Raw genomic sequence first — 25121 nt, forward strand, 5'->3', positions numbered from 1 at the left:
CCTACACCTCATCCCCACTCTGTACCCAGGCAGCAGCACACACACTCGTATTCCACACACTGGGACTCCCTTAAAATCCTAGTACAATGACTGGCTCATGGGTCCTAATTTGAAATTTTGAAAAACCTACTCCAGTTTTTTAAACTGAAACTAAAGCATACCTTTCTCCTAAAATTAGTGCTCTAAAGTGAAGTCTCCAATCTAACATTATCCCTAAATTGGACCTAAAATATCTAAGGAAGTGGAAGTGTTAATTGCTCAGTCATGTCTGAATCTTTGCAACCGCATGAAGTGTAGCCTGCCAGGCTCCTCTGTCCATGAAATTCTCCAGGCAAGAATACTGGAGTGGGTTGCCATTCCCTTCTCCAGGGGATCTTCCCAACGCAGAGACTGAACCCAGATTCTTTACTGTCTGAGCCACCGGGGAAACCCAACGTATCTAAGAGTATAGCTTATTTCTGGCAGGAAGCAATTGATTTAGATTTAGTTACTCAAGGAAAGAGCTAGGGTTTTGTTTCCTTTCCTTTTTTTTCCCTACTCAAGTGATTCTTGTTCACTGTTGACAGATTAGAAAAGCACATGTGAAAAAGGGAAACTAAAATCACCTGTAATCTTGCCCCTTAAATGTAACCATTGAGAATATTCTGGCTTTATACTCATCTAGACTTTTATTTTTCCTATTTATGTATAAATGTGCATATTTAAGTAAAAAGTAGAGCTTATATACTGATTATTTTTTTCTCACATGCCTCAGAGGGTGGGACTTGGTAGTGAAGTCACTGAAACCTACTAGTCAGTACAAGAGTAAGCCAATCTCTCCAAGCCTCGGTGGGTTTTGTTTGTTTTTATTTTTAAGTTTTATTGAAATATAGCTTATTGACAATGTTGTGTTAATTCCTGTTATACAGCAAAGTGACTCAATTATATAATCTTTTTCATATTCTTTTCCCTTATGGTTTATCACAGGCTATTGAATATAGTTCCCTGGGCTATACAGTAGGACCTTGTTGTTTATCCATCCTGTATATAGAAGTTTGCATGCTAATCCCAGACTCCTAATCCTTCCCCTTCCCACCCTGCTTGGCAACCACATGTCTATTCTGTATGTTTGTGAGCCTGTTTCTGTTTCATAGATGAGTTCATTTGTGTCATATTTTGGATTCCACATTTGAGTAATAGCGTATGATATTTATCTTTCTCTTTATAATTTACTTTGCTTAGTATGATCATCTCTAGGTCCATCCATGTTGCTGCAAATGCAAGCCTCTGTGTTTTAGCTGTAAAACGGAGGTAATAATACCCGCCTAACTCTACTCCTGGGAGAAGGCAGTAGCACCCCACTCCAGTACTCTTTTGCCTGGAAAATCCCATGGACGGAGGAGCCTGGTAGGCTTCAGTCCATGGGGTCGCTAGGAGTCGGACACGACTGAGCAACTTCACTTTCACTTTTCACTTTCGTGCATTGGAGAAGGAAATGGCAACCCACTCCAGTGTCCTTGCCTGGAGAATCCCAGGGCAGGGGAACCTGGTGGGCTGTGTCTATGGGGTCACACAGCGTCCGATACGGCTGAAGCGACTTAGCAGCAGCAGCAGCAACTCTACTCCTTATTGTGAGGACTAGGCGTTACGTAAATTACCCAGCTATCTAGCGCTGGCCTACAGTAGATGCTAAGTAAAAGATAATTAGCTAGGCCTCATATCACCTTCTTTTTATTTCTTAACCAAACCAATAATCAAGATTTGGATTCAGAAGGCCTGAGTTGCAATCAGAACATTTCTTTGTCTTTAAGAGTTTAAGCATAATATTAAAGCCAATCAAAAACCAAAATCACCAAGGGGAGATGCAAGAAAACCAACCCCAAGTCTCTTCTCAGACACCTAGGACACTTCAATCAGGAGTGTTTGTTCACTCTTCGAGAATCTAAGCCTCATCAAGTCCCCTTTCTGGTCCAAGTAGCTCTGAATCAGCTTTTTATAAAATGTAAAACCGATGCAAAATAAATATCAAAATCTTTTTCATTACTTAGTTGGCCTTGGGCACAGCATCAGTGATTCAGTTTCAGAAGGACTTCTCATCCAGAATTGCCTGTTTCACTATTAAACCTCCTGAGAGAGGGCTGACTTCTACTTCCCCAAAGTTAGGGGGGAAAATGTTTCAGAAGAGAAAAGTTGTCCCATTTTTATTTTAAACTCTAAGAAGAGGTAGCATTCCTAGAACAGAGATGGTTCTAACTGTATGGTTTGGGATGTAACTTCTGTGTTGAAGGGAGGAGATGGGTAATAATAATACCTAAGGATGGGGGGTGGGATGAAACCTCAGAGCAAATAACACAGAAGTTACATCCCAAACCATACTTGATTCAGACCCAAGCAATTGGGATGTAGGCACTAAAGTCTAAGAGGCCAGGTCCCGCCCACTTTGTGTACAGTATTGGGAATCTAGTGCTGAAGCGTTTGTGAATGGGTTTCTCAGTTTTCTGATGGCCCAAACCAAAAGAAGACAGTATCCTTCATTCTCCTTCAGGAATCATTTAGGAGTGTTTGCTATATATAGCCTGGGCCCTTCGTTGAGAATCAATAATAGAAAGACAAATGGGACCATTCCTTGCTTTGGAGGAGCTCACGGGTTACTGGGGTAAGCAATTCTGCACATTGTACAACAGAGCCTCGTAGTAGAGGGCAGATAGTACCCCGATGGAGGCATGGCCTGAATGTGCTGGGCAAAGAGGGTACGGCCCGTGGCTCCGCCTCCTGACTGTGCCCAGATGGGTGAGCTCTGCTCGCTGAGCTGGGAACTGTCTTCTCCTTTTGCGCCCTGGAGGAACCAGGTCAGAGATCACCTCCTTTCCTGGCCCTGGGAAACTTTGGTGATGGTTGGTAACGGCTTTGTGTAGTCTACTGGGAAGATCTCATTGAGAAGGTAACATGGAAGCCAAAACCTAGGAGTGAGGGAGCCGGTTATTTGGGTATCAGAGCAAAGAGCCTTCCTGGAAGAGGGACACAGGTTCAGATCCCAAGGAGGAGTGGATGCCTGGATGCCTGGAATGATTGCTGGATGGCAAAGGAGGGGTGTGGTTGCAGCGGGTGTGTGGGTGAGTGTGCAGGAGGGGCTGGGGGGGGTTGCTCAGATCAGGAGTCTGTTGGGTACCCGCTGTAGAGCCTTTTTAGTTACTTTAAGGCCTCTGCTCTACGTGATATGAAGTCCTCTTGGGGTTTTGAGCAAGAGGAATGGCATTGTCACTCCAGCTGCTACATTGGGAATTGAAGGCTTTGTGGGAAACCAGTTAGAGGTTACTGCAAAATTCAAGAAGAAGATAGATGGTGGTGACTTGGACCGTTTCCATCACCCCGAGAAGCTGATGGGGGAAATGTGCAAGGGGACTGATGAGGCATAGATCCAAGATAGTTTTTTGCTGATGAGATATTAGCAAAGAGTCTCACTGTAATATAGTTTATTTTTGCCATGAGTCAGGCTTTATTTACCAGTTCTACTGACATTTGTTCCACCCTGGCTGCCTGCTAGGTCCCTTGTTAGACACTTGGAACAGCAAATACAATCTGCCCCTTGAAACTCTCAGTGGAACAGAATTATAGAGATTCTACCCAAATATAACATCATCAGCACCATAAAAAACCCCAGCTGCTGCAATATGATGTTTTTACAAATATAGGGAAACATTAGCCAAAACACTGAGGATTTACTATGTGCTTGACAAGCCCATGTGTATGATTATGATATGTGATTGTTATAATTATTACAGTTGGATGCTCTTCTTTATAACCCTACTAGACTGCTACAAATAAAGAAACTAGTGGCCAACAACCTAATATTCCAGCCTAAAAATGTTATTTCTGGGCTGTGCAATCCAGCATTACCAAGAACCCTAACAACCCTAGTGCCTCCCCAAAACCCATCATAGAAAATGCATGTGCCATTTTTTCCAAGCGTCTTCTCCCTTCCTAACCCATGGAATCATGTTCCTAGTCCCTTAATCTCACTGACTGGTCAGCCTATTTAAGTCCTATTTATTGCATGTCTGTTTTTCCATGTCATTCTTTGCCTTAAAGAAGGTTAAGCTGAAACGGCAGCTCAGCTTCGGAGATGTTACCGTCCAAATTGCATGCGCTTTTCTGCCTCTGCACCTGCCTTGCGCTGGTTTATCCTTTTGACTGGCAAGACCTGAATCCAGTTGCCCATATTAAATCAGAAGGTAAGAGGTATATTTGTTCAAGGGCTTGAACTATCCACCTGTTGCCAGACTCGAAGTGGCCCCAACGTTATGTATGGGATCGTCTAAGAAGGTGCTGATGGAGATCCTTAACTCTCCTGAGGGAGTGGAGGGGCCTCACTCTTCTTCCTACTGAACCTGGAGAAAGAAGTGCCTTCTTCTTCAACATCAGAACTGCAACACAGGGACCTCCCTGGTGGTCCACTGGTTAAGACTCTGCACTTCCAGTGCAGGGGATATGGGTTCGATCCCTGGTCAGGGAAGTAAGATCCCATATGTGGCATGGCCAAAAGAAAAGGACTGCAGGACTGCTCAGATGAGGCCTTTTCAGACAAGCTGGAAGCTCAGCTTGCAATCACGGAGGTAAAGGTCCACACTGCCTTTTTTTAGTGCATCACTGCCCTGATCCATGCCCTCTGGGTACAGTAACACATCTCCCCTGGAGTGCCCTCCGAGGAAACCCCAAACGTGCCCCCACGATGGTGAAGAAGAGGCAGGTGTCTCAATCAACAGGTGTAGTCCTGGTTGATGGTGGGGAGGTGTTAGAAGATGGTGATTTAGAATTTGGATCCAGAGTCAGACAACATTTTCTGTCTAATGACGGGGAAAAGCAGGGACCAGCAGGCACCTGGAGTCCCAGATAAGAATGTGACTCTTTCTTACCTGCTCTTTCTTATCTTTTGTGGGGAGGGAAGGAGAAGAGGCGACAGAGGATGAGACAGTTGGATGGCATCACCAACTCAATGGACATGAATTTGAGCAAACTCTGGGAGATAGTGAAGGACAGGGAAGCCTGGCGTGCTGCAGTCCGTGGGGTCGCAAAGAGTCAGACACGACTGAGCGACTCAACAACAGCGACAAAAGAAAGGAGGAGGAGGCTTGGTCAAGCCCAGGAGTGGTGGCCAGAGTGGGTCAGCCATCTCTAGACAGGGACATCTATGACCCCCAAAAAGACCTTGATTGCAAAGTGATTCCTTCTGGAGTCTTGAGAACGCTTGCTAATTTCAGACAGTTGGGCTCAGGAATTCTCTCATCTGCTCAGGTGAGCAGTGTTGGTGGCCTCTGAAAGGTACCATACTGTCTGCATCCACTGACCTGTGCACCTAGGGAAACATGACTTCTCTGGATCTAGTTGTGCAGGGTTGATGGGTGACTCCTGACTGTGACATTTACCAAAGATCTTTCATAACCCAATGCCTTACCAATCTGGCCCTACTTCATAGATGGGGAAATGAACACAACAGCAGGAGAGAGACTAGATCTTCTGTCTATATTTGCATAGAAATGACCTCTTATCTCACAGGTCCATTCGTGCAACAATACTTATCAGAAAGGTGAGGCATGATTCATACCTCATTGGTGACTAACACAGAGGACTCATAATCGAGTTCAAGGGGCCTGCAGCCTGATTATATTAATTCTCTCGGTACCTTATCTGTAGGTTGAAAACAGGTGGCACCTTACATGATGAGCAGATTCTTTTACATCATGTGCTTTATATTGGTACAGGGTGGGAATTTCAGAACATGTACCCTATTCCCCCATGTTTGAAAATAGCTGGAAAGCCGTTATTGAGCCAGCAGAAACTTGAGGACACTGCTTGATTCATCTGTCCTCCCAGCCCATTCATCCTAAATACTCAAAAAACAATGCATGAATATGTTTTAAATTATTAGAAATAGTTTATTCAATAAAAGATGAAAGTAATGTATGATTATTTGTATCATTGGTATTAAATGAATTCATAGAAAATATGGTCATATAGCTAAAAGGTTTATTAGCGTGGCTAGAGATGTCCCATTTGTTAATGGAGGACATAAAATCATAAAGAGAGGGTCATTTTCCTCACATCTGTACAATCCATCTCCAACCCCAGAAATAGACATCGGGACTGTATGATAAATGAACATCACCAAAAATGTATACTAAGATTAATAGCATGCCATAGATTCTAATGCTCCTATTAAAATGAAGTTGAAGAAAAATAGGAAGTGGCATCTCTAAGTTCTGAACCATAAAACTATATCATCTAGAGAGTGGCCATTCAATTTAGAAAGATGGCAACGATAACCCTATATGCAAAACAGAAAAAGAGACCCAGATGTATAGAACAGACTTGTGGACTCTGTGGGAGAAGGCGAGGGTGGGATGTTTCAAGAGAACAGCATCGAAACATGTATATTATCTAGGGTGAAACAGATCACCAGCCCAGGTTGGATGCATGAGACAAGTGCTTGGGCCTGGTGCACTGGGAAGACCCAGAGGGATTGGGTGGAGAGGGAGGTGGGAGGGGGGACCGGGATGGGGAATACATGTAAATCCATGGCTAATTCATTTCAGTGTATGACAAAAACCACTGCAATGTTGTAAAGTAACTAGCCTCCAACTAATAAAAATAAATGGAAAAAAAAAATTAAAAAAAAAAAAATAGAGACTGGCCATTCAACCTGGCAAGTCTCTTCCTTGTCTCTTTTTTTTCATGATGTATGCTGATCGATGGCTAGAGAATGGGAAATCCAGAATCCTATCCATTAGCTGTGGTCTGGTGAACCTTTTCTTTTTTTAAAACTTAGCTGAAGTATAGTCAGTTTACATGTTGAATTTAATTTCTCCTCTACAGCAAAGTGAATCAGTTATACACACACACACACACACACACACACACACACACACACACACACACATTTGTTCTTATTCTTTTCCATTGTGGTTTATCACAGGACATTGACTAGTTCTCTGTGCTATACTGTAGGACTTTGTTGTTTGGTGAAACTTTTTTGCAACCATCCTGGCACTCACCAGCCACAGGGCCCAGGAGACCTATACTCAAACCTGAGTCAGCTCAAAGTTTTCTGAGACCATCTCAGGGGTCAGGCGTCCTGGAACTGGCAGCCTAGCAGTTTTGCCTTGTCCTGGGCTCCTGAACGCTGGATGAGGCTTTTTGGTAGAGCTGGTTTTAGAGGACCAGGTTACTCTGAGGTGAGTGGAAATGTTCCCAGAGCTTGGGTGGAGCTGACATCTCATAAACCTTGTACAACATGGAACCCATGGTTCTAGAACTGGACACTCAATTCTAGATGTAGTACTTCCCAGACAGCTGTGGGTTCTCCGGGGCTCCTCACCAAGCTGTGGTTGGAGTCCCTGTGGCCACACCATGGTTCCTGTGGGTGGGGGCTACAGGAGAACCCAGGCTGCTTGTCACAGAAGGCCTGCCCTCCTGTCCTCCGGACTTGAAGTCTTGCTATTACATCATGAAGGACCACTCAGCCGACAGTCTTAAATGGGAGAGAAAAAGCCTTTTGTAATCCTAAATAGACCCTAAAATGTTAGCCGTATAGGTAAAGCTTGTTGAAGAATTGTTTCAGAGGAAATGCCTTGGATTTCATATCTATACAGAGAAAAATGGTATGATCTAGTGTGCGTGCATGCTAAGTCGCTTCAGTCTTAGTGTCTAACTCTTTGTGACCCCGTGGACTGCAGCCCACCAGGCTTCTTTGTCCATGGGGTTGTCCAGGCAAGAATACTGGAGTGGGTTGCCTGCCCTCCTTCAGGGGGTCTTCCTGACCCAGGGATTGAACCCATGTCTCTATGTCTTCTGCACTGGCAGGCAGGTTCTTTACCACTAGCACCACCTGGGAAGCCCATGATCTAGTGTAGATCTGCTAAAACTCCTCTTCGGGCTTGAATTTGGGTCACCAGAGTTAGCTAACTGTAGGGAAGGGGCAAATAACCTCGGTTGTCTGCCTGTTACAGGTGGTGGTCATAACACACCTGTAAGTCAAGTCAGGACATGAGTTTGAGGGAGTTCTGGGAGCTGGTGATGGACAGGGAGGCCTGGTGCACTGCAGTCTATGGAGTGGCGAAGAGTTGGACATGACTGAGTGACTGAACTGAACTGGTCAAGTCAAGCTACCTTGATTTATGTGATCACTTGATCCATACAGCTGTGCTGAGGGCTGACCAAGTGATTATATCCCCACTTTACAAATGAGGATCAGAGAAGGGAGTAAGTTGCCTAGGGCAGAGTGGCATAGCTTGTAAGATATACAACTGAAACCCAAGATAGCATCACTTGGCTCCAGCACCAGGGTCCATTCATCACAACCATTGCCTTCCTTGGAGCTATCTCCTACAATTCGAACATGAATTGCTGACTGTGTGTCAGGCCAGGTGGTCTGGTACCTTAGCCCAGTGCTTCTGACAAAAGACACAACTTTTCAGATTCAGTCGAATTGAGGTAAGGCCTAAGAGCCTCATTCCCAAGCTCCCATTTAAAGCCAGTGATGCTGGTCCATGGACCAACTTGAAGTAGCAAGGCCTTGTGAATTGAAAGGCTCATCACTGGCAGGTGCTTCACACACCAGTGTGGGGGATGTAAATGACCTTCTTCTCATGACTCAACACCTTTCTGAGAGATGCCCTATGAAGTCAGATGCCATGCATAACATAGTTATGTGTCTACATGGCAGAGGCAGAGTGTGATAGAAAGCATGAAAGACTGTCCAGCAAAGTAATCACCTCTCACAGCGCAGAAGGAATGGAGCAGGCTAGCTGAATCTAGAAAAGTGAGTCCAGATGCATTGATACATGCTGAAATTAAATGTGGACTTGATTGTGGGTTAGAAAGGAGAACAGGTGAGATTTCAGGTGGGTTGAAGGGTTTTGGCGCCAGAGAGAGAAAATATTTCAAGAATGGGTGGGTAAAAGAATATATGCCATAAAGCATTTAACAGAGACAGAAGAGACCCAGTGACAGTGTAAAGCTTAGTTCTGGTCATTTTCACAAATATTTATTGAGCTCCAATCATGTGCCAGATACTGTGTTAAAGATCTGAGGATACAAAGATGTGGATGCAGCTCTTATGAGCTACTCTTAGGAGACAGAGTAGTAAAACATAATTTTAGTCTAATGTGATAGGAAGATAAAAAGATATACAGGGAATTTATTTAATACTGAGGGTGAAATGACTAAGTCTGGGGAATCAGAGAAGGTTTCAGAGAAGACATGACATCCAATCAAGATGTTAAAGGTTGAATAGGAGTTTGCCATGGAGGTTTCAAATGCAGGGAACAGCATTGACTAAGGTGCAGATGCAGGGAACAGCCCACTGTGTTGCTCAGGAGATCTGCAGCACATAGAAGGGAGGTAACTTATGGGGAAAAAAGAAGAGAAGGAAGCAATGGACCTTCAGATCACCAAGTGCCCGGGAACTTGGGATTTAACGTGTACACCTATGAATCTCTCCGAGTTTCAACTCCCCAGTAGAGAACAGAAGTCGCCCCACACTGGAAGGCATTGTCGATTTGAATACAACCTACAAACTGCCTTCCAGAAAGATTCCAATACATGCTCTCTTCAAGGAAAAACAACTGGTGATAGGAAGGCATTGAAGGATTTGAAGACGAGCCTGGTGAGATTCATACTTTCAATCCTTCCAGAAACTGTGTGAAGGATACAGTTGAAGGGGTCAGGATCCAAGGTGAACAGGATGTTCAGGAGAGATGGTGACTGGTCAGAAATACTGAAGGTGTAAGTGAGACAGTTGAGCTAGCAGAGTAGAGACATACTGGAGAGAGAATGCTAAGCTAAAAACAAATGTTAGAAATTGGAACTTGTTTGGATGCAGATGGCAGGGGAGAAATAAGAGAGTAGCATGATTCCTAGGTTTCTGACTTGGGATCCCCAAGCTATGGAATTCTGGAGCTGCGGGCTGTGTGGTTGGAGGGTGAAGTGGGGGAGTTGGGAGACAGTCATGTAATTTCACTCTGGATCATGGGCTTTGCTGTGCCTGTAGGAAGGTTGTCAGATGTAGATATCCAGTGGGAAGAGCTCAAATCTGAAATATCAGGTAAAGTTCATGTTTAGGAAAAATAGATTTAGGAAGTGGCCTTTAATATGCTCTGGACAGGTGTAGCAGGTTAGGGCAAAGCTACAAGGATTAGGAGGTGATGCTGATCTTAAGCATCTTAGGAGAAGGGGGATGTCAACTGCCATCTTTTTCCCCACACAGTTCTTCACATACGGAGGGTCTTCAATAACTATTTGTGTATTTTACTAGTTAGTGAAAAAATGAAGGCCAGAAACTATGGGTGGTCACTTGATTCCCTCCAAGTTTCTTGGCATAATCAAGTCTGGGGAGTCATGGATGACAAGTGAAATGATACTGACCTGTTTTCCAGCATGGGTCAGCAAGATGCAAGCTCTGATGGCTGCCGCAAGCATTGGCCAAACTAAAATCCCCAGAGGAAATGGATCTTATTCCGTCGGTTGTACAGACTTGATGTTTAATTACACTAATAAGGTAATGTTTTAATACCATTTATCCTTACATTCTAATATTGACTGTGGCTATGGTCCATGAGAAGGTTTTGAAAACTGACCCTGCTCTCAGCTGAGAATTACTCATTTTGTCACTGGTATGATTTCATGGCAAGCCTTTGGCTGGTGAAGCCATTCCTCGGGTCACTGCTGTCTGCAGATTAACTTATCTATAAACTCAGTTTTCCTCCCTTCTCTAATGTCTGAAACCAGGCTGCTTATACTTTCTTTTCATTCAAAAAGCATACTGTTCTATTTCTGTTCCTTTTGACTATATTTAGTCACCATGGCAACTTATCAAAAAAAGCTCTCTGGACCTCTTCACGCACAACAGAGGTATTTGGGTCCCTACTAATTAAATATGCAAAAAAGCTGTTGGAATAGGTTTGAGAAGCAACTTGACTAAATGCACATTCATTTCCTTCCTCTACAGGGCACCTTCTTGCGTTTGTATTATCCATCTCAAGATGATGGTCACTCTGACACCGTTTGGATCCCAAACAAAGAATATTTTTTGGGTCTTAGTAAATTTCTTGGAACACACTGGCTTGTGGGCAAAATTATGAACTTATTCTTTGGTAAGATTTCCGTTGATCCTGCTTTGTAAGCTCTAGACTATAAGGAAAGCTTGAAAACAGCAAGAGTTTCAGGCAGTTAAAGGCCAAAGTAGATTGCCTCCAGTCCAAACATCTCCTAAGATGACAAAGTATTTCTTAAAAGACCAGGTAACTATCAGAGAATCAAGGGTTTTGTCTGTTCTGAATAGGACAGGGTGGGTGGAGGGAGAGAAGGTATCAGACTTTCAGACAGGCTCTAACATCTTTCTGTGGGTGGTCAGATTTTTCCTTCTTCCATTCTCTGTGGGGGCAATAATGTGATGAGAACAGCACCTGGGCTGGTGTGACCTCTGCCTTCTATACTATGTGCTGAAGTGTATTTACAGTTGGGCAAAGAGAGAAAGAAGGCAGAAGCCACCATACCGCTCCATATCCTAAACCAAGGAGTGAAAGCTAATTTCCTATTTATCATAAATGAGGAAACTCCACTCTCATTCCCATAACCACCCCCAAGGGGCCAGCCTCTCTCACTTAAGACAATCCGATGTGCACCCATCACTTAGTATGTCTACATTTCATTAATATTGGCTTTTGTCCTTCTTTATCTGTCTCACCAGATACTACTCTTGACCTGGTGTTAACTATATCTTCACATTTCCCCCTCAAAACTACCTACACCTTTTGGCATTCATTTTAAACGTCTCCTTGGAGTTTTCTTAATAGCCCACTTTATATGAGAAATGATGAACATAATTACGCGTCTTTATGATGCTGAATAGTTTATAGGTCACTGCTATAGCAATCATTACATTCGATTTCCGTGGGCACATCTCCATTGTGTTGATGAGAAAGTGGAACACAAATAATTGATGATAATGATGACCGTAATAAGTGAGAAGTGAAGGAAAAGACCATATCCTCCATTTTGAGCCCTTTACTATGTGACTGGATAGGTGTGCTTTACATATTGTTGTTCAGTCACTAAGTCATGTCTGACTCTTTGCAACCCCATGGACTGCAGCACAGCAGGCTTCCCTGTCCTCCACTGTTTCCCGGAGTTTGCCCAAGTTCATGTCAGTTGAGTCAGTGATGCTATCTTCGTATATTCCCACTTAAATATGATTCTCACCAAACCCCCATGAGGGAGCTATATTTTCCTTCATTTTACTGAAGAAGACTCGAGGCTCAGAGAGTTCTCTTGACCTGCACAAGGCCAGCAGCTCCTCAGTGGAAGAACTTCATCCAAAGCCACATCTGAGGGTGAAGTCTAAGGTCTCTCCATCTTTCTCTCGACCTTGATCAAATTAGAGTGGGAGGAGTTTCCCATTTGAAGATTCTGAATCTCAGTATAGTACTCCTGAGGTTTACTGGTTGTTTGGTTTCAGAACATTTTCTTTGAAGTTTTGCCAAGATCTGGGATTGATGATAAGGAGCAGCCTTCCTGAATGCACCTCTCAGTAGGAAATGTCTCACCTCAAGTTCAGAGCTGACAGTGAGAACTGATAATTCATGATCCTATGGTCTTAAGAAAAAAACAAGTGGTTCATGCCCATGCTTGATGGTATCTAGTAGGAGGCTTTTTTTTTTTTTTACATGAATTTACTATTGATACATAAAAGAATAAATTCCATGGGTCAGGTTTTTATACTCAGGAGATGTAAGTTAAATTAACCAGCACTATTCAAGTCAGAAAAAGACACTAATTATCATCTCCCACTGCTCTCTAGGTTCAATAACAATTCCTGCAGCCTGGAATGCACCTCTGAGGACTGGGGAAAAATATCCACTAATTATTTTTTCTCATGGTCTTGGAGCATTCAGGTAAAGTGTCAAGAGGCTGAACAATTTTAGCCTCTAGGGATCAATCACTGAATGCATCCCCCCTCAAAAAAAAAAGGGGGGGGGATAGCAGATTTTGGAGTGTCAGGCTGGTCCTTGTCCTGGGAGGACTTGGAGTTCCTTCAGAATTAGCTGTGATCTACTAATCAATCCTTAGCCCTGTCTTTTCCTGCCTCCAGCCCATGGAGACCAGCCTCACAACAAAGGAGAGGGGTGGTTGCAATTTGGGTGGTTGTCTTTCTATATAACAGTATTTACACTCTCAAAATCATTCACTGTATTAGTTCAGGTTCTCCAAGAAATAGACACCATGATTAGATTAGCCGTGAAACGCATGTATTGGGAAATGCCCATGAAGGACAGGGGGGAAGGAGCAGAGAAGATGGGGAGAGATTTCAGCCTATGATGCAGACTGGACAGTTGAGAAGGAGATGGGAAACAGAAGGACTGGGTATGAAGGGTATGAATGTGGTACAGTTCTAAGAAAAACTGGGCCAGGCTGATGGAGGGAGTGCTTGACCAAGATTTGCTCATCAGAGTTCTGCATCTCATAGGAAAGGACCTACAGTAAACACATGCCACGTTCTGTCACTGGAACCAACCTACAGGAAGCCTTGTTTTACTTGACCCACTAGGGCAGGAGCTGGGTGGGCTCTTTAGTCAACTGTGGTCTCTGGATCATGACAGGTAGCATGTTTTCATGGCCACCACCCCATCTACTTTTTTTCAACATTTTCTCAACTCCCTTCCTGTCTTCTGACTCAGGTTTATAAGAATTTTAGAAAAGAAAAAGTGGCTTTTAGCTGGTAAAAAAAAAAAAAAATCAGGTATCATCTGCAATGAGAAATTTTCACTTGTTTAATTGTAGCCCAACTAGTTATTTGATTCCTATGAGACCAATGATTGGCATCTTAGACTCTGAGGACCATATTCAGCCTGCTGCCTGCATCTGTGTATAAGGTTTTATTGAAACACCAGCCACTCTCATTTACTTCCCCCATTGTCTCTTCTAGTTTGGTGCTACAGCAGCAGAACTGAGTCTGAGACAAATAGCGTAAGGCCCACAGAGCTGGAAGCAATTACTCTCTGGCTTTTTACAGAAAAGGTTTTGCTGATCCCCTGTACTAGATGATTTTCCCTTCATGAGTTGGTCTTGCATCATCAGTAGAAAACATGACACTCACCTACCTCCTTTTTGTTCTTTATGGCCATTTACTATGGAATACATAATAGGCAGGAGGAGTTCCCTTTTGATCCAGTGGTTAAGACTTTGCCTTCAAATCCTGGGGGTACAAGTTCAATCCCTGGTCAGGGAGTTAGGATCCCACACACCTCGAAACCCAAACAAAACAAAGCAAAAAACAGAGGCAATATTATAATGAATTCAATAAAGACTTTAAAAATGGTTCACGTCAAGAAAAAAAAAAAGAATACATGATAGGAGAAGAAGATTGTGCAGAACCAAGATGTGGAAGGGATTATAAATGTAGTTGCTTATTAGCACATGACTTGTCAACCATCTCACCCTGTCTAGTCATTTACCTAACAGCTGACTTGTGTTTGGTATTTCCACTGTTTCAGACATGGTTATAAGCACTGAACATGTGTTAACTTACTAAATCTTTATAATAATCCCACCAGGTCCCAGATGTTATAACATCACCCTTCTGCAGGTAAAGAACCAAGGCAGAGAGAAGTGATTTATCCCAGGTAGACAGCTAGTAAGTGAAGGAGCCAGGATCCAATAACCTGCAGTGGTCAGAGTGTAGATCCTGTTGTCTTAAGCATCACATTGTACCACCTGCCTGTTACGTGTTTTCTTATCAAAACCTAATAACTGGGACTTCCCTGTTGGTCCTGTGGTTAAGACTCTGTGCTTCCAATAGGGGCGTGAGTTCAATCCCTGGTCAGGGAACTAAGGTCCCCATGCCACTTGGTGTGGCCAAAAACTGAAAGAAAAAAAAAAAAACAACCAAAAGACCTTATAATTATTCTAAAGCCAAGACTTTATTATCTGTCCCCACCGATGAGGACAGAAATGGAGTAATGTAAAAAAAAAAAAGAAATGGAGTAATGTAATTATTTAAAGTCATATAACTGGAAACAGGCAGAGCCAAGATTTAAACCCAGAACTCTCGAAGGCAATATTTATAACCACTGCACCAGTGTTTCTCAGCCTTGGTACCCTGGATGCTTTGGACTGGATCATTTCCTGTTGTGGAGGTAGTCCTGTGCATCAGATAATGGTTTTAGCAGTATCTCTGTACCCACTGGATGGCAGTAATATACCCCCTACTCCTGATAATGAAAATGCCTCCATTGTCAAATGTCCCCAGAGGACTAAAATCAGCCCCCGTGAGAACCACAGCCCTCTGCTTTACCCCAGGGCACTCCTACAGGGATATAATTACCTCCCAATTCCCAGGTTTCATTTGTGGATCCCTTGTAATTGTGACTGGTAGTTCACATGAGCTTCTCTCATTTTTGTTTTGAAGGACAATTTATTCTGCTATTGGCATTGATCTGGCGTCCCACGGGTTTATAGTTGCTGCTGTAGAACACAGGTACGTCACTTGGTATGTGGCTGAGCTCTGCCTTTCTTAAAGGTTTATACAAAGTACTGTTAGAGGGAATTCCTTGGTGGTGCAGTGGTTAGGACCCATTCTCACTGTCAAGGACCTGTGTTCAGTCCCTGGTTGTGGAACTAAAATCCTATACTCTGTGCCACTCAGCAGGTAAACAAAATATTGATAGAATTGTCAACTACGGTTACCCATGACTGAGAAAAAAAGGAGACTTTTTCCTAAAATCTACGAATTAGATTGTCATGTATATAAAAAAACAGCTAACATTTCTAGAGTTTGTTTTCATATACCATCATTGAGTTCATCCTTGTGTTCACTGAGTGTCGTATTCATATATCATCTCATTTAATCTTCATAACAATCCTTTAAGATGTTATTATCACTGTTTCATGGGAGGCAGAATATGAAGCTGAGGAAGGGTAATTTTCCCCAAACTACACAGCTAGTAAGTGGTGGTTCTGGGATCTGATTTGGGAGAGAGTGTTCAATTCTAGGGTCTCCCAGAATTGTGCAGACAGAGTGCCTTCTTTATAGGCAACAATGTCTTTTTCTCAGGACTCCCTTGGGGGCCTCTTTGATTTAAAAAAAAAAATGTAGAGTGGAAGAAGGGAAATCAGAAAGAGTCAAGGATGGGCGTGAGGAACACGAGTGATGTAAGGCATTGACTCTGTTTGCATTATAGAGATGGCTCCGCATGCTCGACGTACTATTTCAAGGACCAGCCTGCTGCAGAAATAGGCAGCAAGTCTTGGCTCTATCTCAGAACCGTAAAGCGAGGGGAGGAGGAGTTTCCTTTACGAAATGAGCAGGTATGTTGCAGGAAGAGGAGAGGTGGCGTGTTGACCAAAAAGCATAGGCAAAATGATGACATTTGTTCATTTCTTTATTTTACATAGGGCAGACTGTGTCCCTGGGTCTCCTTACTTCCCATTCCCAAAAGATATGTCAGAAGATTCTCTGAGTAATCAAATTCTCTTAATGAAATATCTGGATCACAGGAAGAGCAAAGACCAACATGAAAATCCTAGGAGATGACTGAATATTCAGAATTCTTTTGTGTTAGAACTAAAGTCTACTTTTCACTGGGGTGATAGAGAATATCATTAAGAGTTCAGGCCTTAGAATGCAACTTTCTTTGTTTGAATCCTGATGCCATCACTCTGCAGTGTAGTGGGGTTATCTTGGACAAGTTACTTCTTCTTTTTGTTTTGTTTCCATGTTTTATCTGTTATGAAATAATGAACATCTTATATGAGGCTTTGAAATAAAGTGAAATAAATAAATAAATAATAGGTGAAATAAATAAAAAGTGAAATAAAGCATGTTATTTTCTACCTCTGTGCCAAGCTTTATGGCTTCCCAAGTGGCTCGATGGTAAAGAATTCACCTGCAATACAGGAGACCCGGGTTTGATCCCTGGGTTGGGGAGATCCCTTGGAGAAGGAAGTGACAACTCACTCCAGTGTTCTTGCCTGGGAAATCCCATGGACGGAGGAGCCTGGTGGGCTACAGTCCAGGGAGTCACAAAAGAGTTGGACACGACTGAGCAACTAAACAACAAGCCAAGCTTTATAGTGGGTGCTTTTTACATGTATTATTACGTTTAATCCCACCTGCATTTCACTGAGGTGGACATTATTATACAATAAAGGAAAGCTCAGAGAGGTTAAGCAAATCCTCCGAGGTCACACAGTGGTTAAGCAACAGAGCCAGGATTTGGACTAAGCGGTAACTACCTGCAAAGCTGGTGCCTAGGTCATTATGCTAGGTTGTGTTCTAAGAGAACCAATTTTTTTCCCCCATTTTTTCCATTTTCTCACCCTCTACACAAACTTTAAGTGTTACAACTTTTTACTTTGTCATGTCCCTCTTCTAATCATCCTATTAGGTTCAGCAACGAGCGAAGGAGTGTTCTCAAGCTCTCAGTTTGATTCTGGACATTGATCATGGGAGGCCAGTGACGAATGTATTAGATTTAGAGTTTGATGTGGAACAGCTGAAGGTGAGCTTAAAAAAAAAATTCATTTTCCTTTGGCCTGGACTTCTTTATTGCTCTTATTATTGTCTGTTTTACTGCTGTAATACAAGGTACAACATGATAAAGGACTGCAAAAAAAAAAAAAAAAAAGTCCTGGGACAGTATTCCAACAGTGAGAAATGCATTAGGTTGAACTACATATATAATTGCCACCAGCCACTTTTGATCTACAAAAAAAAAAATGATAATTTCATATGTTTAATATAATATAACCAGTGGAAGTATTGTAATTTCTTGGGCAGCTCCTGCATGTTTTTGAGCAAGGGAACAAACTAAGATGATGGTCTGTCCTCTAGACTGTGAGTCGTTTGTATAACTCAACTAGCCACTCTCCTATCTCCATGGCTTTGGACGTGTGGTTCTGTTAGTCTGACTCCCCGTCCTCCTGACTCAGACCTGCTTAATCATCAACCTAAGTCAGGCATCTCCTTATCCATGAAGCTTGCCTGGGCCCCACTGCCCATCTGGACTGGGATAGCCATCTATCACACATGCTCCTTAGCACCACCTTACCTCATCTGCATTGTGTATCTGTAACTCCTTCCCCAGTAGACTAGGAACTCGTGGGACATGAACTGCAGTGCCTGGCACAGAGCAGGTGTTCAATAAATACTCAAGAGAATGGACAGACTAATGAATGTGGAGTGCGGGACGGGGAGCGATTAGCAATGACATTGATGTTGCAAGTGTGGGTATGAAGAAAGCCAAGAACTTCACTTCTTTGTTTATTTGAGGTTTTTGCTTGTTTTTGTTTTGGTCCTGAAACCAAAGAAGTTTCTCTCTATATATAGATAAAACATATATATATATATATGTTTTATAAGTATATATATGTTTTATAAATATATATATATATAAAACATTTGTTTTTGTATAGAATTGTTTGTGTATATATATATAGGCATGTATGTATACGTACATATGTGTGTGTATATATACGTGTGTATGCGTGTATATATGGGTGTGTGGGTGCATGTGAGTGTCTATATATTTCTTTTCTAAGAATCAAGGTACTTAACCATCCCTGTGAAATAATAATCTTGTGATTCACAAAATCTCTGCCTGTCCTCTGAACAGCCTTTGAGATACTTATGCATTTATATCATGCTTCTTTCACATAGGACTCTATTGATAGGGATAAAATAGCAGTTATTGGACATTCTTTTGGTGGAGCCACAGTTATTCAGACTCTTAGTGAAGACCAGAGATTCAGGTAAGAGAATAAGGCTGAGAGAGAGAATGCTAAGTGATTGGAAGAGGGGGAAGTGATAACACATGTGCTATAGAACATAGCCAGTTCTTAGGGAGGAAGAGATTTTTGGAGTTCACAAGTCCATTCTTTTGCCTCCATAAAATCCTTCATATGAGTTTTCCTAAATAGAAACATCTACTTTTGCTATTGAAAATTCTTCCCACCTCTATTTTTCCTCATTTATATTTATCTGTTCAAGGGCTTATCATTTTCATTTGGAAATTTATCTTTACATATACATATTATCTGTGACATAATGATTGTAATAATAATGTTGTCATCTTATACTATTTTCTAGATTCCGCAATAGGCAGGGCATTTAAAAAAATTGTTTTACATTTAATTTATTTACAGCAACTCACATTTGCACTATCTCAGCTCCAGGTTTTCACACATGAAATTTTTACCAAGAACATACCACCTACTTCCAAACTTTGATTCCTTGGATCTCAGCTTTGACATCCTTTTCTCCCAGAAGTTGACTCCAATTCTATGTTAGATGAGCAGGGCATTTTTAAATTATTTTTTTTTCCATCTTTAAGATTGAGCATGGGCTAAAATTACATAACTACTGGGGTGGAAGTCAGGATCTCAGTCTTCTAACTTGAAGGAACATTTTCTTTCTTGAACCACTTCATCCAAAACTGATGAGATCACACAGAATTGACCATGTAGAAAGTAGGTAGGATCATTCATGAAATTTTAGCTAACATTTCTTCTTATGCTATTTCAACATAAGAAGATTCTCTTCTTTCATCCATTTAGCACATAAAATAGAGTCTCTAAAAGGCCAAGAAACATTAGATAACTTAACTTAAAAAAAATGAATTACATTTTCAATTATATACTACATATGCTTTTCTTCAACTCTCCCAGGGAAGTATCTTTACACTAAAGGAATGGGTCTAACTGTTACTCAGAAAGGTATAATGATAATGAGTACATGCCAGGGTCCAGAAGGACTAGAAAGACAGGCTCAATAGTGCACAGACTGTATCTTTTCAGATACCCCATAATTCTATTGAATTACTTATTTTAACATTTATCTTGAAGGATGACAAAAAATTTTAAATGTTTCTAAAGGTTGTAATTCTCAAATGCCTCCTAAAGAAAATGGTGATATAATTACAAGTTTGCTGCCTTGCAAAGCTAATGATATCCCCTTCCCACATTGAAGGGTAATACCTCTTCTGCCCAGTGAGATCACCCATAATAATGAACTGGTGAGGTGTTTGTCTCTGAATCTCTGTGATATTAGAAATCCCTATATTTGGGCAGTATGTAACCAGCCTTCTTCCATCAGGTGTGGTATCGCTCTGGATGCATGGATGCTTCCCATAGGTGATGAAGTATTTTCCAGAATTCCTCAACCCCTCTTTTTTATCAACTCGGAACGATTCCAATATCCTTCTAATATCATAAGAATGAAAAAATGCTTCTTACCTGATAGAGAACGAAAAATGATTACAGTCAAGTAAGTATCAGTAAGTGACATTACATCATCTGAAATGGAAACCTGAAACTTGGATAAACAATCAGTGAATATCATTGAGTAGCTAGTCTAGAATTGTTCAGTTTGTCGTTTAGACTTGGAATAAGGGAGACTATTAGGTAATCTCAGTTTCCAAGTGCATTTAGACTTCTCTTTTTAAAATGCGCTTTTTTGAGTAGTGTTTGTATATATAGCACATATGATAATTAAAATTTGCATCAGGATGCATGCTACTTCTATCTGAATATAAGCCTAAACATTTTTAGGACTGGGGTAAGGAGAAGTATTCCATCATTAGGCTAGGCTTAGAACTTTTTTTTTCCCCCTAAAGTAAAATGATCTGCTGAAATCTGCAGTGTGTTTACTCGTTTGGTAAGTATATGAATTTATTAATTCCCAAAGCTATAATGGGATCCCTTTGAGGGCTGACAATATACTTACATCATGGATAAAAAAGAATTCCCATAGGGTTTTGAACTTGTAGTGAGATGTTACAAAAACTGAGTTTCTTCTGCTTCTGTCTGAAACCTGATTTACTTAGAAGGGCAGAGAAGAGGCAGCGGGAAGTAAACATGCCATAAAGGCAATGAACACTCTGGAGTCAGAGAATGGAGGGCTCTTTTCTAAATGACAGTGAAAGTGTTAGTTGCTCAATCATGTCTGACTCTTTGAGACCCTAAGGACTGTAGATCACCAGGCTCCCTTGTCCACGGAATTCTCCAGGCTAGAATACTAGAATGGGTAGCCGTTCCCTTCTCCAGAGGATCTTCTCAACCCAGGAACCAAACTTGGATCTCCCCTTTGCGGGCAGATTCTTTACAGTCTTTGAGCCACCAAGTAAGGTGCTCATAAAAGGCTGCTTAGAAGAAATGGTGGTACAATTGGGTCTTAAAGAATCAAAAGACTTTAGATAGATGGTGAGAAAGGACCTAGATATTTAAGGTAAGGATGTCAATTTAGCTTATTGGTATATGCAAGTCTATTTAATTCTAAGTCTAATTTAGACTTTAAAGTCTAATAAGACTTTAAGTCTCTACTTAAAGTCTAAGTAGAGAATACTCAACCTTCCTTACTAGGCTATCACTCTCTGTTTTTTCCCTTCTCTGCTTCCCTGTCCTGACTTCCATTTACTCTGACTTCTGCAGTCTGTCTTCCTGACCTTGGCAGTGAGCTGAAGCTGGCCCCACTAAGGATACAGGTGGCCCAGTTGCTATTGGCAGCCTCAGCCCTTCTCTCTGCATCCCTCCCACCTGTGGACTAACCCCATTTCTCCTCCCTTGGGTACCCCAACCCCATTCTCCCGCGCTTCTCACATCCTGTAGACGGCTCCCTTCTTTTCTCCTCTATGAGCTCTTTCTCTTCAGGCCATCTCTCCACTGTGGGTGGCATTCAGGGTTCTGCCTTCAGGTATATCTCGTGGCCCTGACTCTGTTTACCTTCTCTCGACTTTTGACTCGAAGTCTGGATTGGAATGTGGGAAACAGTGAGCAGAGTTCTGGGCTCTATTTTGGGTAGAGGTAACTAAAATAATAGGGGTTTGCTTAAAAGTAGCAAAGTAAAGAGGAATAATGACATTGGGTAGGGCTGGAAAGGTGTTTTTTGTTCTGTTCTGTTTTTTATATTTTCTTGGCTGCACCACATAACACGTGAGATCTTAGTTCCTGGATCAAACTCACGCCCCTTGCATTGGAAGCAAGGTGTCTTAACCACTGGACCACCAGGGGAGTCCCTGGAACGGGTGTGCTTTAACCTTTAGATATATGTGTCTGGCCACAAATTGGAAAAGTATAGAATTTATATGCAATGTATTATCAATGAAATCTATGGAGGAGTTGAGACTGCAAGTGAGAAAAGAATTGATCTGAAAATAGCATCTTGAGGATTTGGGGGACGAGCCAGTCAAGAACAGAGTAGTTCAGGCAAAGGAGGAAAGATGTGATGTCAAGGAAGTAAAGCATGGGGAATAATGCAAGAAAATCAAATGTCAAATGCCCAGAGATAGTAAAAACTGTGCATTAAAGGTGGCTGTTCTATTTGATGTTTGAAAGTGAAAGTCGCTCAGTTCTGTCTGACTCTTTGCAACCCCATGGACTATACAGTCCATGGAATTCTGCAGGCTGGAATACTGGAGAGGATATCCTTTCTTTCTCCAGGGGCTCTTCCCAACCCAGGGATTGAATCCCGGTCTCCCGCATTGTGGGCAGATTCTTTATCAGCTGAGCCACAAGTTCATCAATTAGCAACATTTATGAGGTGCTTTGCAGTTTAAGTAATACAAGGCAAAATTTTGCTTGTCTTTTAATCTACTTAATCCAAGGCTGAAATACAAAGTGTTTTGTTTAACAGCAAATTGAGATCCAGTTAAGTGTGGTGGTAAGGGAGCAGGATTCTGGCTCTGGGTTTAAAGACCCTCAACATAAAAAACATTCCATCTACTCAAATCAGAAGTGACCTACAAAGCAAGAATCATCTCTTCTAAAACCAAGATGCCAAGCAAGACAGGAATCTTTGCCTTGTTTGTCGGGAGGGAAGGATGCCTACATACTTGTATGCATACTAAGTTGTTAAGTCATGTCCGACTCTTTGCAACCTCATGGACTGTAGCCCACCAGGCTCCTCTCTCCATGGGATTCTCCAGGCAAGAATACTGGAGTGGGTTGCCAAGCCCTCCTCCAGGGGATCTTCCAGACCCAGGGACCGAACCCCCGTCTGTCTCCTGCATTGGCAGGCGGGTTCTTTATCACTAGAACCACCTCTCCTACCCCTAAATGAACAGTCTTGTGACCCTTGAGTACACCGAGGGAGATCAGATTTACCAGTTTTGTTTCCCCAGCATCTTTCCTGCACCTTAACTACAAAAATAATATTGTCTAACAAAGTGATTTGCAGATAACTCCTTTCTCTTTCAGGGGTGCAGTCCATCAGAATTTTGTTGACTTCACTTTTGTCACTAGCAAAATAATTGGCTACCTATTCACACTGAAAGGACACATCGATTCCAATGTAGCCATCAGCCTTAGCAACAAAGCTTCCCTAGCATTCTTACAAAAACATTTAGGTAAGATACGGCATCTTCTTTCCTGACACAGACCGGATGATTCTCAGGACAAAACTATCGATCTTAACTCACGTGCATGTGCTCAGTCATGTCTGACTCTCTGCGATCCTGTGGACCCTAGCCCACCAGGCTCCTCTGTCCATGGGGATTCTCCAGGCAAGAATACTGGAGTGGGTTGCCATGCCCTCTTCCAGGGGATCTTCCCAACCCAGAAGACCACACTTGGGTCTCTTGCACTGGCAGGCGGGTTGTTGTGTTTTTTTTAACCACTGAGCCACCTGGGAAGCCCTATCTTAACTTAGGGCAAGTCCTATTTTAAGGGTTCCCAGTTGGTTTACAATGTAACAGTGCAATCAGTTTGAAAACAATTTAAATTTGCTGTTTTGTGTACTGTCATAGGCAGCAAGGCTTCCTGTCAGAGCTAACAGTATTTCAGTGAAGCCAGGGGGGGGAATTTCCATGCTCAGACAGCACGGGGCCTTAATCCTCTCATTCAGATGTTGCAGCTATCCCGTGCTCTTAGAGGGTTTGTGATTCCTTAATCCTGACGTGGTGTATGTGGTTTGTGAGGCTAGGATGCCCCCTAGAGGCACTGACCTGTTTAATGCTCTCAACTATGTTTATGACGTTTCTATCTTACAGGACTTCAGAAAGATTTTGATCAGTGGGATTCTTTAGTTGAAGGCGAAGATGACAATCTTATTCCAGGGACCAACATTGACACAACCAATCACGAAGCCACTCTGCAGAACTCCACAGAAATAGAGAGACCAAATTTAGACTAAAAGAGCTTTTTAAAAAGTTTTGTTTACAAACTTGTCTAAAAGTGTGTATGTGTGTGTGATTTTAATGTATTTTCTCAAATATCTCATATTAAAAAATGTAGGCTACACCACAGTAGTGACTGAAGCTTGTATTAAGTTTTTTTCCCCTATAAATTTAGAAAAAGAAGGCTACATATGAAAATCATAGCAGCCTAAATTTTAGTTTTACTAAAGTGATCCTTTTTCACAGTAAAAAAACTGATTTTACATTGGTTCAACAGCCACACATAATAAAATAGGCACAATGCCACTGAAAATGTGTCACAGTGACCTAACACTCCTAAAAATATAATAAAAACAGATTTTCTTGCCTCTTTTTTTCTGTTATAGGCTATAGAATTGACTTTTAGCATCATGGTCTGCTATGTAGTATTTGGCAGCGCTTCCATTTGACCTTGGGTCACAGTAAAAAAGTAGACCAAGTGGATAATAAAGCCATTGCTTTACCGTGGAATTAGTGCTAGGGCACAATTTCAATATGATGACCACACAGGAATGGATGCTGGTGACAAAACAAAGGCAGCAGATTAAAGCAAGTTGGTAATTTGTTTGCATTTACTTTGTTTACCTCAGAGACACTCTGTTTACTAAAGAAAGGTGCATATGAGTGGCCCTCGATTTAAGCCATCACACATAAAATTACTGATTCACCCAAAGGCTGCGAAGGATAAAAAGGGAGAGAATATAGGTGTGTGTATGGCTGATACATTTTGCTGTCCAGTAGAAATTAACACAGCACTATACTCCAATAAAAATTAATTAAAAACATGAAAACAGGGAAAGTGGAAAAAGAAAGATTGAGTCAACTTTAAAGAAATTCCAGTTTTGCTAACTTAAAAAGGCCAAAATTTTTACTGCTTCATTTTCCATGAGTTTTCTTTAATGAATCTTTTAAATTTTATATGGAGGAGTGAAAGGAGAAAAATAT

General features: G+C 41.9%; 1 protein-coding gene across 2 annotated transcripts in view; it reads left to right on the forward strand.

Moving 5' to 3' along the window:
• The window catches only part of PLA2G7 (phospholipase A2 group VII), a 34660-nt gene extending 10394 nt beyond the window's left edge, over positions 1–24266 (forward strand). The window contains exons 2-12 of one of the 2 annotated variants that reach the window (XM_070456336.1): positions 4069–4211; positions 10410–10531; positions 10982–11126; positions 12833–12926; positions 15440–15508; positions 16212–16338; positions 17418–17531; positions 18689–18780; positions 20123–20293; positions 23221–23369; positions 24012–24266. In XM_070456336.1, the coding sequence (XP_070312437.1) occupies positions 4103–4211; positions 10410–10531; positions 10982–11126; positions 12833–12926; positions 15440–15508; positions 16212–16338; positions 17418–17531; positions 18689–18780; positions 20123–20293; positions 23221–23369; positions 24012–24154 (1335 nt within the window). In that variant the 5' untranslated portion in view covers positions 4069–4102 and the 3' untranslated portion in view covers positions 24155–24266. The remainder of the gene's footprint in view (positions 1–4068; positions 4212–10409; positions 10532–10981; positions 11127–12832; positions 12927–15439; positions 15509–16211; positions 16339–17417; positions 17532–18688; positions 18781–20122; positions 20294–23220; positions 23370–24011) is intronic. The other variant, XM_070456337.1, reaches the window with a different exon arrangement.
• Positions 24267–25121: the final 855 nt, after the last annotated feature.

Source organism: Odocoileus virginianus, chromosome 27 (assembly GCF_023699985.2).
Source record: "Odocoileus virginianus isolate 20LAN1187 ecotype Illinois chromosome 27, Ovbor_1.2, whole genome shotgun sequence".
In the NCBI taxonomy this organism is placed as follows: Eukaryota; Metazoa; Chordata; class Mammalia; order Artiodactyla; family Cervidae; genus Odocoileus; species Odocoileus virginianus.